General features: G+C 43.6%; 2 protein-coding genes across 7 annotated transcripts in view; one reads left to right on the top strand and one right to left on the bottom strand.

Moving 5' to 3' along the window:
• IFT80 (intraflagellar transport 80) overlaps window positions 1-4,234 on the bottom strand; it is a 29,919-nt gene extending 25,685 nt beyond the window's left edge. For 2 of the 3 annotated variants that reach the window (XM_039713790.1, XM_039713793.1), the window contains exons 1-3: window positions 4,034-4,234; window positions 2,890-2,966; window positions 2,125-2,346 (exon numbers count right to left, since the gene is read on the bottom strand). In XM_039713790.1, coding sequence (XP_039569724.1) covers window positions 2,125-2,346; window positions 2,890-2,926 — 259 coding nt within the window. In that variant the 5' untranslated portion in view covers window positions 2,927-2,966; window positions 4,034-4,234. Of the gene's footprint in view, window positions 1-2,124; window positions 2,347-2,889; window positions 2,967-3,120; window positions 3,206-4,033 lie in introns of all 3 variants that reach the window. The other variant, XM_039713792.1, reaches the window with a different exon arrangement.
• Window positions 4,235-4,499: 265 nt separating this feature from the next.
• The window catches only part of SMC4 (structural maintenance of chromosomes 4), a 28,928-nt gene continuing 18,154 nt past the window's right edge, over window positions 4,500-15,273 (top strand). Inside the window, exons 1-5 of one of the 4 annotated variants that reach the window (XM_039713884.1) lie at window positions 4,500-4,844; window positions 7,030-7,225; window positions 8,304-8,482; window positions 9,034-9,225; window positions 10,764-10,940. In XM_039713884.1, the coding sequence (XP_039569818.1) occupies window positions 7,069-7,225; window positions 8,304-8,482; window positions 9,034-9,225; window positions 10,764-10,940 (705 nt within the window). In that variant the 5' untranslated portion in view covers window positions 4,500-4,844; window positions 7,030-7,068. Of the gene's footprint in view, window positions 4,845-6,039; window positions 6,430-7,029; window positions 7,226-8,303; window positions 8,483-9,033; window positions 9,226-10,763; window positions 10,941-15,273 lie in introns of those variants that run through there. The other 3 variants (XM_039713883.1, XM_039713881.1, XM_039713882.1) reach the window with 3 other exon arrangements.

The following is a 15,273-nucleotide window of genomic DNA, read 5'->3' on the forward strand; positions in this document are numbered from 1 at the left end:
CAAATTATTTTTAGTATTATTTGATCTAAGCTGCCAGACTGAAGCAAGGGAGCTCCTGAGTGAGCAGAACTTTTGGCACAATTATCCAACCAAATCTCTGCCAGTGCAAAATTTCCAAGGAAAAGACTTCTAACACTGATAAAAACCTATGGTTTGGATAAATCAGTTTATTTGAACAGATCACTTAAAATTCCATGGAATCCCAGACTGGTTTGGGCTGGGAGGGACCTTAAATCCCCATGGGCAGGAACACCTTTCACAGACCCAGCTGCTCCAAGCCCCCTCCAACTCTTCCAAGGTGTTCATTTAATGCATTCCATTGTTGTGTAATTATAAAATAGAATTTATCTCATGAATGTATCACTTATTGTACAGAACATCTCTCAGGTCTGAGATTTTCATGTTTCATGTATAAGCCAAAGATGGATTTAGAGGAATTCAATGTTAATTTCTCCAGTTCAATTGCCAAAATGGCCTTCTCTGCATTTACATTAAAAACAACTTTTATTTTCTGATAAATACATCTTTTCTGCACCTTTTCTCATGCAGTGTCTTTGTTCCACCTGTATCCAAGACCTTTTTCATTGGAGAGTCCTTAAACCAATCTCCCAGGAGCAGGAATATTCCCATGCCATCAGCTACAGGACTCAGCATGAAGTGGCTGAGCTCTTCAGAGCCATCACTTTTTTCAGGATATACAGAATTCCACGGGATTTTATATCTTGGAACAGCTCCCACTGATCTAAGCAGAACCCCTGAATATTTCTGTGAGCAATTCCTCAGCTCCTAACAGATAAATGAAATTCCAGTGGAAGCTCAAGCAGCTGGGAAGGAACTGAAGGATTTGGTGAAATCCAAATATCAGGAAAATGGGCAATGTCAAAGTATCAGATAAAATCCTGTTATCCAGGGAAAACTCCACTGTTTTTCCCATCTTTTGCATCCTCTCCCACTCCACAAGCTCCTACTGCTCTCACAAGGCCCCTTCCAAAGAGGGAAACAGAGGAAATTGTAGCTGAGCGGGGAAGAACATGGTTACATGTAAAAGCAGGATCAGCTTTCCAGAATTCCTCTGGAAAAAATGTGATCATCACTTAAAACTGTATCCTAATCCTGCTGCAGAACAGGGCAGATCAAGTTTGCAGGGACAGCAGCTTTCCTTCTGCAACTTCTTTGCTTTTCCAACAGGGGAATTCACAACTGCTGCCAGTCAAATGCTTTTTCCATGGCATTCCCACAGGGAGGTGTCTCCATTCCCATGGATTTCTGTTCAACTGAGGCAACAGAGACTTTCAAATCACAACTTACTACACAAAAAAAGAGAAAATTTCAGTCAAAATGCTTGGTGTAGGTAGAAGGGATTCAACTTAATCTCTGGTCCTTTGTTTTTATTAACAAATTGAACTGTCCTCAAGCTGGAAATGGCTCCCCAGCTTTGAAGGAATGTCCAGTGGGAGACTCCCAGCCTATCCAAACACAGAATATAAAACATGTATGTTTTGTTCATTAACTTCCATGGACTCTTAAATGCTGACCTAATACAAAATTGTCAATAAAAAAAATGAAAAAAATGTCAAATCACTTAGGATTTGTCCTTAATTTGGAGGTCAAAGCCAAAAATATTCTTAATTTTTGTTAAAAAATAGCAACAAGACCAATGTCAGTAGGAAATAAAAGAACAATATCCCCCAAGAGATGCATTTCAGAAGAAAACCCAAGGGGACTACACTTACATTTGCTCTGATTTCAAACATCTGCAGTTCAACTAGGAATTAATGCAACCCTGTAAAGACACCATGCTGCTTTTCCATTGGATTCAGCAAGTTTGCAGCAATCCTCAGCACAGAGGAGAGTTGGCTGGTGCAGGAAAATTCATGCAGGTAAAAAAATCTGGCTGGGTGCAAAATCTTTTTGGGGTGAAGGGGGAAAAAAAATCCCAAGGGAAAAATCTTTTTGGGGAGAAGGGGAAAAAATCCTAAGCAACATTCAAAGTTTCTTGCTCCTCAAATAATGCCTTGTATTTGACTGACAAGAGCACTCAAGGGTACGAAACAATAAATATTTTTAAAATCTATTTTAAATTGATTATTTTTAAATTATTATAAATATTTTAAGCTGCCTTACCATCAGAGCTGGTCAGAACAAAGCTCTCAGCCTGGGGTTGCTTCTTGGCACCAGTGGCTCTGGGAAACCAGTGCAGATCTATGGGATAAACATCTTCTGGCAGCTTCAGCACCCGAGAGGTCTCGCTGCTCACAGGGTTCCACCTCATGACCTGGTGGTCATCGCTGCACGAGTACAGCTCGTCAGCTGTTGTCCAGCCCACACAGCTCACCAAGTCCTTATGTGCCATTCAGTTAAGGAATCTGAAAAGTTTAACCACTAAAAATAATCAAATACCCCATCCTGAAGGGACAATACAGAAGATTATTTTGATAAGATTGCGTGGAACACCTAATACTTAAAAAAAAAACTTAATTTTTTTGCTCTTATGTGCCAAGAAGAGTTGGTAAAAATTCAGTCAAAAAAGAATTTTATGAAAATATTTCATAAAAATAAAATTCTTATCATGATATAAAGTTATGGAAACATGGCTAAACTGTTGTGTTAGTGAAGGGTCTTAGTGCAAAATAGAAGTGCAAAACATCCAACTTTCATTCAAAAGTGTTGGTTTATTAACACCACATCATATACAAGCATTCAGTATCTCTTAAAACATTGTCCTTAAAGGCTGCACTCAGTGACAAGGGGAACAAAAGAAAAACAGGGAAAAAAGCCATCTGCAATTTACTAATATTTTACTGAAACTTCAACAACAAAAAAATATTTTCTGGAAGTCTATTCAGAATGAACATGATGTTCCATGGTTTTTACTGTGACAAAGGATATGTTTTGGCTCCTTTAAAAGGGAAGTCTTCAGTCTCATCTCAGTTGTTCAGATGGAGCATTAAAACCATGTGTTATAACTGCAATAAAAGAAAACAAATACATATATAAGTATGCATAATTAACAGAATCTATATGCATACACAAGCAGCCAAATTAAAAAGGAAGACACTAATTAAAAGTTCTGAAGTAATACTACATGACTACTGGGGGAAAATAAGCACCAAGAAATACCTGAGTTTAAAGAGAATTCTGTTTTCACATTATCCAAGTGAATATGGACAACTTGAAGAGGAAATGATGCTGTGAACAGTGAATCCTTAAGGTTGGAAAAGACCTTTAAGATCAAGCCTGAGACATCAGAGGTTGGGAGCACTGGAGATCCCTTGTGCTGACACACAGCCAGGAAGGGAAAACGGGATCTTTTCCTTTCCAAGCCCAGAACTTTATTTATCATTTTTAATCGCTCTGAATGTGCTACTAAAAGGCTGAACGCCCACCCTGGGCCATCCACAGGTACATCCATCACTGCCAGCCCACGTATTCCCTCCGTCCCAAGGAACCCAGCAGGGCTCCGCTGGACTTTTAGGAGAGATGTGGCAATAAGCAGGAATTATAAACAGGAATTATAAGCAGGAATTATCGGGACTCGGAGAAGCCCAAGGGCCTGACGCCTCCTCCCTTTCCCATCCGGAGACGAGGATCGGGGACGGCGGAGGAGAGCGGGATGGGGGAGCAGGGAATGCCGCAGGGAAGGATGGAGCAGCGCCGGGAGGGAAAACTAGCGGGCGGGATAGGGAAAGCAGCGGGAAGGGACGGGGGCAGAGCAGGAAAGGGAAGGAATGCCACAGCAGGACGGGCGGAATGCCGAGAAGGAAAAGCAGCCGGCGCAACGCGGGGCACGGAGACACGGAGCCCTCGGGGCAGCCTCGCCAGCACCCGCCGCTCCCTCCGCTCCCAGCTTTCCAAGAAGCCATTACCCACCCCCTGCTGAGGCTCGGGGCTGTCCCCCGGAGCCTTCCCTCCCCTCCATCCGCCCGTCCCACGCCCGGCCGGGGGTCACGGCTGCCGGCGCTGTCGCCCACCGCGGCGGTGACTCAGCCGAGGGGAGGGGGCCGGCGGCCGCGCCTCCCCAGCGCGCCTTTACCTGCGCGGGCAGCGGAGGCAGCGCGCAGAGCGGCGGCCGGAGCCCGCTCCCGGCGGAGCCCGGGACGATCCCGCCGCCAGCTCCCGGCTGGATCTCGCTCCCGGGATGATCCGATCCCGCCTCCCGGCCCCGCTCCCGTCGCCTCAGGAGCGGCGGCTCCCGCTCCCCCCCGCCGCCAAGCGCCGCCGTCGCTATGGCGACTTCTCGCGAGACCGCATCCCCTTCATCCTCCTCCTCCGCCACCTCACGGGTCCCCCCCGGCCCCCCCAAGGTGCCACGGCGCCGCCCGTTAATTAATTAAACCCGCTTCAAAACTGCCGCGCTCTCACAATTTTTAAAATTTTTTTTTTTCACTTGTAAAATTTTTTTAATATTTTTTTTTTATTAATTTTAAACCAGCGCGCGTCGCCCAGCAACCAAGCGCCGCCCACTGACCTACTTCTAAAATTAAAATTAACCCTTTTCTCCGCCGGCACGGCCGCGAGGCTGTGTTACCGCGCCGCCCTCACCCCCTAACGTCTCCCAGCCCTCCGTCTGTGCCCAGAAAAAGCCGCTCCCGGCGGATTTCTGGGCGCCTTCCCCTCCCTGCTGTAACGAACACAAGATGGCGGGCGGGGGCGGCGGTGCCGTTCAAACCCGCGGGCCCGGCCCCTCCCGTCCCAGCCTGCCCCGCGCTTTTCTAACGAATTTCGGTTCGAGTTCGCCGTTTCGGCGCCATTTTCGAGTGTGGAAGCGGCCGAGCTTCTACAGCAGCCGGAGCCGCCCGCGCTGCCGCCGCCTCGCCGGGGCACGGAGCCGCCGGGACGAGCAGGTACGAGCTCGGCGGGAGGAAGCGATGGCGGTTCGCCTCAGGGCGCTGGGGTGGGGGGGCTTCGCGGCGGAGGAGGTGCCCTCAGGGGGGCTGCCCCGGGCAGGGGGTGCTGAGGGGACGGTGCTGACGGCGAAAGAAGAGATGCTGGGAGAGTTGAGGGGAGACGAGGGATGCTGAGGTGGAGATTAGGAGTTTTGAGGGGAAGGCGCTAATGCGGAGACGGGTGATGTTGAAGGGAAGGTGCCGAGGGGAAAGGCCGGGGGTGCTGAGGGGATGGCAGGAGGTGCTGGGGGCCCGGCGGGTTCTGCCCCGCGCCTCATTTCCCCTCTTCCCCCCCTCGCCCGGAGGGAGCAGAAGCGGCGGCTGCGCCTCTCCCCGGGCCGGGCTGCCCCGCTGAGGGTCCCCGTGAGGGCTCCGGCCCCGCGGCTCCGTCCCGGCTGCTGTCGGCCCGGGGCTTGAGGAGCGGGTCCCCGCGGGGCTGTGCAGCCCAAGGGCTCCCGCCGTGCCCTGAGGGACCCCCGCGGCTCGGAGGACGGGGAACTTCAGGGACGCGTTTGGGGAGCGGAGAGATCCGATTTTAATCTAGCCCCGGCTCTGCCTGCTGCTTTGACGCTTGAAGGGTGAGAGAAAAACCCCAAGAAAGCTCTTAATGATTGGCCATTCGCTTAAAAGAGCTGGACTCGACGATCCCCGTGGGTCCTTTCCAACTCGGAATATTCTGGGAGTCTGTGACTTGGAAAGAGCGTGACAAGGGTGCAGTCTGGCTCCTTAGGCTTTAAAAAAGCCCCAGATTTGTCACTGACAGGGCTTGTCTCTATCACATTTAATCGGCTGTTAATAAGGAAGCTTTTCTGTCCGTCTCCGGCTCTTTTTTTCGCCATCCCCGTGAGGAAAGCGGCGCTTGGCAGGAGAGATGCTTTCGCCGAACACCTTCGGGCTGCCTCGGGGGAGGGGCTGGGCACGAATTTGTTAAATTTGTGAGAGACTATGTGGCAGCTGATTTATCGCGATTTAAAAGCTGAGGTCAAGTAGTTCGGCTTGTTCATTCTGGTGAAGTGTCCGAGGGGGGGAGGGTTGGGAAGGTAAATAGGTCTATGTTGCACAATTCTGCTGGAGTGGAGCAGTTCGGGGGAAAAAAAATAAATTAATGTGCTCTGAGAGGCTGTAATTGTCTGCGACAGCCATTGCGGAACAGTTGTGAACGGGGGCACAGACTGAAATTGCCTAAAAATGAGTTCTGTCTCTGATTTCCCCCCTCCCCCATTGTCCCAAATGAAGGACTCTCATGAGAGTGTGGGTTGGGGGTAGGTCTGAAAACGTCAAATGATTGGCACCAATTGTAAGATGACTTTCTAACCACGTCAGTTTTTTATCTTGTGAGAAGTAAACTTTCTCATGTCTGTTTTTCTGCGAGCTCACTTCGCCACTTGCTGCGATTTCAACTCTTTGGGGAGAGTTTTGCTCCTTTTCTTCTCATCGGGTGTTTTCTCGTCACCCGTTTGGGGAGCTGTGCTCGAGTGCCAGCTGATGGCTTTTGTAATGCTCGTCCTTGCTCAGATCACTTTAACATCCCGGCTAGATGAAGGTATTTCGCGTTTGCTTTCTCTCTGAAATGCTGAAAGCTGGCAGGAGGGGTTGCGTTGTATTTTGTGAGCAGCGTGTGTCGATTTAAATGATTTAAGAGTCAAATCTTTGCTATAATCATGCAGGGCTTTTGTTTCTCTGTCTGTGTATCGATCTCTCTATATCCATGCGAATATTTAGCACGGGTTATTGAAAGTAAAACGAGTGTCAGGTCCGAAATATAACGACCTCTTCCAGGAGAGTATAGACATGTGGCTCCTGGGCTTGTTATTCAATTTGTCTTTAACTCCTTTGCCCCCAGCACCAGGGTGGCTTTCAGGGAGCAAAGTCACTGCCCTAACATGTCCCCACGGGCTGGCAGCAGGTACATCCATGCTGTTAAAACAGATTAGGCTCAGCCCCTCGTTTGGGGGGTGATGTATCTTAAAATATATCATCGTGAAGCTAACCTCGATATTTTGTTTCAAATTTGGATTTTTGTCTTCTAACTGCCTCCAGTCATAAGTTTCTAAATGAGTCGAGCATCTGGGCAGAGGTGTAGGTGAATTCCTTCGGGCTGTAGCTCGGTGCTGAGATCACGGGGTTCTCTTGTTTGTGTTAGCAAAGGAGATAGAGCCCTTCAGTTGTTTGACTGCTTGGAATGGAAGGGGAGCAGCCAACAGGGACCGTGCCAGGCAAGAGCACCAAAACCTCCAATGCAGCCCGTGGGAAGGGCAGGGAGCCCTTGGAGGAGTCCTCCATGGACATGGAAGTGGAAAACGAAGGCACCAGGGACCCTGACAAAGAACCTCCCCAAGGTAGGTCTGGGCTGGCTGTCGTGGTGCTCCTTGAGCCTCCTCAGCAGCATCTTGAATTTCCAGATGGGATTTGCTCTTTTCCCTTCTACAAAGCAACGCTGAAACCCCTGGCAATTTAAAGCTGTTTTTAAAGCGGTCAAAAGAGCTTGCAAAGAGTTAAAGGGTTTGGCCCAGTACAAGTGCAAAAGCAATTTGTAGACTCTCTCCTAATAAACCCCATTTCGGAGCTCTGATCTGGAACATTGTACTTAAGATTGTGGTACAACAGCAGGATTTTTCAAATTTATAGGCAGCCAATGGTATGGGATTTCTTGGAATGGAATAAATGTCAAGTTTATTTACTTAACTCTTAAAATGATTTGACTTTCTTTTTCATGAAGCAGTGTATTTTCTTGAGTTCCTTGAGCTGAACTTTCACAGAAAAAATCTGCAAAACCAGCAGCTGTGTAACTTTTTAGGGAGCCAGATGTGCAGTTGTTGAAGGCAGGTATTTGACAAATACCCTGAAATTGGTGGCAAAAACTGCTGCTTGTTGGAAGGAGGAGCTGCTGTGCCTGGGGAAAAGCTGCTCTGCTGATATCCAGGGGGCCAGTTTGTTTTCGTAACAAACTTCCTGTCTTTGCAGAGCAGCCGTGCTGTCATTGCAGCTTTCAGAGCCTCATGAGAGATCCCCAAATCTTGCACAGTGACTCTGAAATGTGGCTTTGCACTTATTCATTAGAAAGGCTTTGCCTGCTTCAGATTTGCAGATTTATTGTGATGGTTGGAGCTGTTGGAATTGCAGGGGGCCTGTTAAAGTGTGTTGGAATAAGAATTACATAATGAAAGAACAAACCCAGCGATGGGACATCTTAAGTAGCTCTTAAAAACATTTTTTTTTTGTGGAAAGAAGAATTTTAATTCCACTCAGCTCATATTAATAACTGCAGGCCAAAATACAGTTTGGTTCAGACAGAAATGTTGTTTGCTTTTTCGGTTCAACATTTTAAAAGGTGTTCAATCTTTGAGAGCTTACAATTGGCTTTTTTTTTTTGTTTTGTTTTTTTTTTTTCTCTTTGTTTGTTTGGATGGGTTTTAGCAGCCTCAGATGAGGTGGTGGATAATCGCAGTTTAGAAGAGATTTTGGGTAGCATCCCTCCTCCCCCACCTCCAGCAATGACCAGTGAACCTGGTGCTCCTCGCCTCATGATCTCTCACATTGTAAACCAGAACTTCAAATCCTATGCGGGGGAGAAAACTCTGGGACCTTTTCACAAGGTATCTTTCTTTTTCCTTCAAGTAGATTTGAACTGAAGGTAAGACTTCACTGGGTGGTATTATTCCTTCCTGCATTTTCTTCATCTGAGCTGACCTCAAAATAACTGCAAAAATATTTAAGGTTTAGAAATATTTTGATAGTAATATTCTAAATTAAGTAGAGAAAACAGTTAAGTGCAACTTTCCAATGCTGTGCAATTTTAATTTGTCAGCACAGCTTAGAAAAACTCTCTTTTCTCTTGATTTCGTTTGCTGGAGAACTTTAAGGGCCGTGTTTGAAGCAAGAGAATATTTTTTTGTGCCCACAAGAGACTTACGTGGCTGAGCATGAAGCTTTGCTTGTGCAGCCTGCGAAGTGCAGGGCTTGGGTTAGGCAGTGCAGCTGGGAAAGCTGAGCTGAGCTGTGGGGCTTTTATTCACTTTTACCTTGGCAGCAAAGCTCAGCTCTCAGACACTTGCACGCACGAGGAATAATTGTGCTTGAAATGGGTGATGGACGCTGGGCAGGGTTTCTTTCCCTTTGAAGATCACTTTTTCCCTTCTCCCTGCAGCGTTTCTCGTGTATTATCGGGCCAAATGGCAGTGGCAAATCCAATATCATTGACTCCCTGCTTTTTGTGTTTGGCTATCGAGCCCAAAAAATCCGATCCAAAAAGCTCTCGGTGCTGATCCATAACTCTGATGAGCACAAGGACATCCCGAGCTGCTCTGTGGAAGTTCACTTCCAAAAGATCATTGACAAGGTATGTGTGATCCCAGGTTTTTTTCCCTTAAGGAGCTGAAAAACTTTTAATATTTGCTTATTTTCGTTGGAGCTGGGGGAAACTTCATAGCATGATTAGTTTACCTTTGGGATATAAACCATCAGTGTTAATTAACTTTAAAAATCCTCTGTTGAGTAGTGCAGCTCTTAAAATCTCAGTAAGGATTCTTGAATTTGCTGCAGGACTAATATGTGGTGGATTTCTTTTTGAAAACAATTTAGAAATTTTTAATCATCATTTTAAGAAGAACTCGTTGTAATTTGTAATCTTGTTTACCTCAAGTAAATAAATTTATTTCTGCAATTAAAAGAATTAATGGAAATGTACAAGTCTATATTTGGACATATTAGATATTCTTAAATGTGTAACACAAATATATGTATTAAGAAATGAAACCTATTTAAGAAAAACTTTTGAAACCAATTAGAAATTATTTTAGGTTATCTAAATTTGGAAAAATACCTAATTAATCTGAAACTTATTTACACCTTATGTACTGTAAACATGCCTGTAATTTTATAACAGATTTTTCAGCAAAAATTCTGGACCCCACATTTTACCACTGAAATTTTTTGAAGCTGATATTTTGTTTGAATGAAATAGAAAGTGTTGGCAAATTTAAAAAATATTTATTTTGCTTGCTGCTTTGTGTATTGATAAAAACTTTAGCACTTTTTTGTTGATTTATTGCAATTGTGGTACAAAGAATTTATTTCTCCTAATTTAAATTTCTTTTTTGTGCACACATCCAAACTTTTAAATTTAGGGTCAACCAAAAAAGTGGGAAGTGTACATTGAAATTCCAAAAATGGTGTTAATAAAGTAGCAGCATTTACAGCCTTTTTTAGGAACTGTCTGAAAAGACACTTACTTTTTTTCTTTTTGTGTTCAGAATAACCAGATTAAAAAATTCATCTATTTAAATTTTTAAAAAATTTTTTTTGACTTTGTGTGAACGTCCAGAAGCTGAGTTTGATTTAAAACCAGAGAGCAATTTGAGAGCTTTTGGGGGTTAATCTGGGTGAGTTTTAACTTCTTGAAGCCTGGCACCAGCTTTATTTTGGCTGCTGCTCTGGAGGTAAATGGGAGCTCTTTTGAAGCTGCTGATGTCACATTTGTCACATCTTTAACGTTTGGCTTTTTTATCTTGTGCAGTTTGTGTGGAGCTGAGGCAGCCCTGAGGAGCTGGGAGTGCAGGAGCTCTGCAGTCCCCAGGGCTGGGCCAGCACAGCCACTGCAGCCTGCGCCCCGCAGGGAATTCTGTCCTCGCAGGGAAAGGCACCACAGCAACACAACGCAGGGGAATGTTTTTGTCCACTTCTCAAAGGATTATTTTTTGTTTGTTCTTTTTCTCTCTTTTTTTTGAGAGATGCAATTTTAAGACAGCTCCCACTTCTACAACTCAGAGCCCATGATAAAAACATCTCATGATGAAACTTATCTGGTTAATTGTGAAATAGGAGGTAAATTCCCATCTACAGTAATTGTTTCTCTGGCTTTGTGTTTCCCCAAAGCAGGAAGGAGATGATTACGAAGTCATTCCTGACAGCAAATTCTGTGTCTCTAGAACTGCCTTTAGAGACAATTCTTCCACCTACTACATCAATGGCAAGAAAAAGACATTCAAAGATGTTGGGCTGCTTCTCCGAAGCCATGGGATTGACCTGGATCATAACAGGTTCTTAATTTTACAGGTTGGTGTGTGAATAACACCCATTTGAAAGTTTTATTTCCAGTTAAAACTCTAAAAAATGCAGGTTTGAAAAGTTTCCTTGGAGGCCTTGAAGTGCTGTAGCAGCACATCATGGTTTGCATGCTCTGCTCAGAGTGCAAATCATTGTTTGCTGCTGGAGGAATTGAAGGCTCAGCAGCACTGGGGGATGCTCTGTCCCCTTTTCCAGGAGGGAATTTGGTGTTCCTGCCTGCAGGACTCGTGCTCGTTCCGCCCTAGCAGCACGTAAATATTGGAGTGTCAAAGAAACCTTCAACCCCAATATTATTGTGCTGCTTCAGCGTGGCAGAGACTCAGCAGCTGGGGGTGCTTTTATCTCTGAGCTCCATCAGTGTTAATTGAAATCTGAATTGTTTAATTGTTTCATTACTGTTGTCTGCTGCTCTCACAGAGATACGGTTTTACTGGGAAATGAGTGGGAAAATGAATTGTGCATAAAATAAGTGCAAGAAAAATCCCTGAATTGTGTTTGTTGTTTACCAGCTGCAGAAAGAGTTTTAACCAACTTTTATAACCAATTACACAGCTCATACTGTAAAATTAATCACAATTTTTCAATACAATAACATTTATATTCATGTTTGACCTTCAGGTTCTGAGGCTTGCTTGCATCTGTTTGCTGTTTTAGAGTCAGGCTGAAAGGAACAACATTAATTTTTTTCCCCCTAGTTTTTAAATAATGAGAATTTTGCTATATGCCAGCCAATTAAAGTGTAAATTAAGCTACAAATATTTAAATATTAATTCCATTAAATAACTATTTCTGCCATTACCTGTAATTACTAATAAGTCCCAAATCTACTCTGGCCTAGAAATCAGTGATCAGTGGGAGCTTCCCAAGGTCTGAAATGTTTAATAGAGTTTATTTTAGGCCTGGTTCTGTCAAAGGACCTTCCAGTTCCCCTCTAAAAACCAAAATATTTAAAGAACTTGTAGCTGGGTGGCTGTGCTTGCTTCACTTCCTCCAGGCTTTCTGTGCAGTCCTTTTGTACAGCTACACCCACAAAAAGAGGATATCTCTGTTTGCAAGTCTCCATGCCAATTAATTATTTCCTCCAACACTTTATTCCTGTATTTTCTGCCTCAGGATGGAGCAAGAAGCACCTCCAAGAAAACAACTTGGAGTAAATACATCTTTTTTTTTTTAAATACAGTTGTTCTGCAATCTCATTTTGCCAAAATGTCCAGAAGGGAGAAATGTAAAGTGAAAGATGAAGCAGGGTGGGAATGCTGGGCCAGAGATCCCAAAGCTCAGAGAACACTGGGAGCAGGGGAGGGGAACATTTGGAAGGGAATATTGATAAATTAATTTATTTTATATTTTTCCCCCCAAATGGGATGTGTTTTCTTTTCCCACAAATTGTTTTAATGAGGGGAGCATCTGTTTTTTTCCCTGAAAGCTGGCATTTCAGGCTTTCCACCCTACAAAGGGAAATCAGGGGAAGTAGAGCAAATATTAAGCATAAACCAGAGCTTTCCCACCATAATTTTCATATTTCATCACACCAGGCTTTGTCTCAGAAACTGCTCTGAGATTTTCTGCCTTTTTTAGCTTTTCTGACAGGGCAGGGCCTTTCTCTTTGCCTTTTTAAAGTGAAATCCACTGATCTGACTGTCCAAAATTCAGTATTTCCACTTGAGAAATGTAGCAATATTTTCCACAGAATGACAGCAGAACTCCAACCCCCAAATCCTAAAATTTATAGTTAGGAGGAACTAAAACCATCTAAGGCTGTGGATTGTTATCACAAGGATTGCATTTCCCCCCTAATGTTTTGCAAATTGTTTAAAATTGAAGGGATAAGTAACAGGTTTATTTGGTTTTTACTCTTTTTTTATTTTTAAGCAGCAAAACTAAGAGTTTAATTAAACTAAGTTGAACCAAGTATTTCTCATTTAAAATAAGTTATAAATCTCTGATTTTTGACTATATCAGTAGGGTGTAATTAAAATATTTCATTTGTACTCTGGGTTTTGGGGAAAAATATTAATGAAGGATTATCAAATGCTGTTCTGGGGGTGTGACAGAACATCTGCTGTCAGGAGTAAAGCAAATCTTGTAGGAGGACTTGTCCTACATGCAGTACCAACACCTTCAGAGCTTTGATTTTTATCTTGCTCACATAATTGCCATTACTCAATGGAAAATATTTGCTTTTTAGAAGACTGCTTCAGGGTTTTTTTGCTTCCTTTTCCCCCGTTCACCCCCTATTTTGCAGTGTTTTTCTGCTGATTTTGGTGCTTTTTAGGGTAAAATTTGAAAGCTGAGTTTTGATAGAGATGTTTCTGCTGATGCCAGACTGAAAATATTCAAATCAAACTGCTGCTGAATCGTGTGAATAACATCACCAAAAAAAAAAAACCCCACCTGTGGGAAAACAGAAAATGTGAGAGTAATTGAGTAGTTGTAGAAAAATTACAAATTCTGTGCCTGAACTTGCAAATTGAAATAAATCTGGTTTCAGAATTCTTCTGGCTCCAATGGGATGTTGCCAGCACAGAACAGGAGGAGTTTGTCACTTGTGGGATCCTGAACTCCAACACTCCATAGTGCATGCTTTTAATAAATTTCCCTGAGCTTTTAGTACCTCAGGAATAGACAACTATTTTACATTATTATAACAATTATTATTTAAAATCATCACAAATGTGTTGCATTTTTAATGACCTTGCCACAGCCTGAAACTGCAGCAGGAAAAAGTGCATCTTGTCACTTAGAAAAAAAAGAGTTTGGGGGGAAATCTGGCACCTTGCTGCTGCTTTTCTGTCTTCCACACCTTGCAGGAGCTTGGAGAGGTGTAAAGAACAACAAATAAAATAATTTAGCTTTGACTGAGAGCCCTGGAAGCCTGCTCTGGCCAGGCTGAGAACCCAGAGTGGTTGTGCTGCTCTCTGCAGTGACTCCTCTGGGAGATTCCGAGGTTTCAGCCTTTAGTGCTTTTCTCTAAGGAGTGATGAGAGAAATGGGAGCCCTGGGGGATATTTGGGATCTGTGCCTGCTCTGATGGGTGAGGGGACAAGCAGGGTCACCAAAAAGGGTGGAAAAGCCAAGTGGAGCTGCCCAGTAACCCCAGCACCCCTCTGCACTTCAATATTGCAGAATTCATTCTGCATTCGTGGCAACAAACTTCTAAATTAATTTTAATTTATTTCAGAATCTTACAAACAAATTAGAACTGTTTCAAGTCAATTTTGGCCTAATTACAGTGATTTTCACTTGAATATATTTGATAGACTTAATTAAAATATTCTCCTGTCATCTGATGTCTAAACAACTGCAGGGATTTTATTTGGTGTATTTAGTAACTGGTTTTATTTGGTGTATTTTATATTTTGGAGCTCAGTTTTATCTTGTGGCAAGATGAGGTGGCCAGGAAGGAAATTCTGTCAGGTTTTTCACCTGCTCCTGTGTGGAAACAATGTGGGAGTCACTTCCAGGGGACTGGGGAGGAAATGAGGGAGAGATTTTCTTCTCCTTTGAGACAAACCAGAAATTCCTGATGGGACACTGGAGCTGAGGCTATAAATGGGGTTATAAATGGCATTATAAAAAATCTGTGCTGCCAGCATGGGGGGTGAAGAGAGGGTTGTTCCTGTAGGAAATTCTGCAGAAAAACATGGAAAATGGGAGGAGAAAATAAGTGATAATTGAATATTTTCCTTAGAACACCCCAATAGCAAATCAAACACTGCAGGCTGGGTTTCCCAATTCCTGATTTAAATTCCAAAGTGACTCTGGATTTGCACTCACTTTGTGCTCTGATACTAAACACAGCAATGTCCTTAAAACCTGGAAACTTATTTCCAGAATGCACAATTGAAGTTTTGTGCACACAACTGAATGTTGTATAAATCTGAGATTTTCTTCATCTCTGGCCAGTGGTGACATTGCAGATTTTTATTTTGTATTTGACTTTATTTCCCACTGAGTTTTCCTGGAAAGGAAAAGGTTTTGGTTCTTTTTCCCCTCCTGTATATTCACCATGTGATAAAATTGAAGTGTAAAAATGAGATAGGACTGCAAGCATTAAATAATAGCAACAATAACATGGAATCACAGGAAAAAATCTCCAAACAATCTGTTGTAACTTCCCAGAGCTCTGTTAGAGCAGGAGAATAATGAGGTTGTGGGAATATTTGCTGTCCATACATATTCCAAAATCCATGGATGCAGAATTGCAATTCATGGGCAAAGCTTTGTGAGAGGAGATTAAAAAAAATAAAGACAAATTTAGGACAGATTTTTGCCATTCTTTATTGTACTCCTGCTTAAAAATGAGAGCTGCCACTGTGGT

The sequence above is a fragment of the Passer montanus genome, unplaced genomic scaffold, assembly GCF_014805655.1.
Source record: "Passer montanus isolate IOZ18808 unplaced genomic scaffold, ASM1480565v1 scaffold29, whole genome shotgun sequence".
NCBI classification, from domain to species: domain Eukaryota; kingdom Metazoa; phylum Chordata; class Aves; order Passeriformes; family Passeridae; genus Passer; species Passer montanus.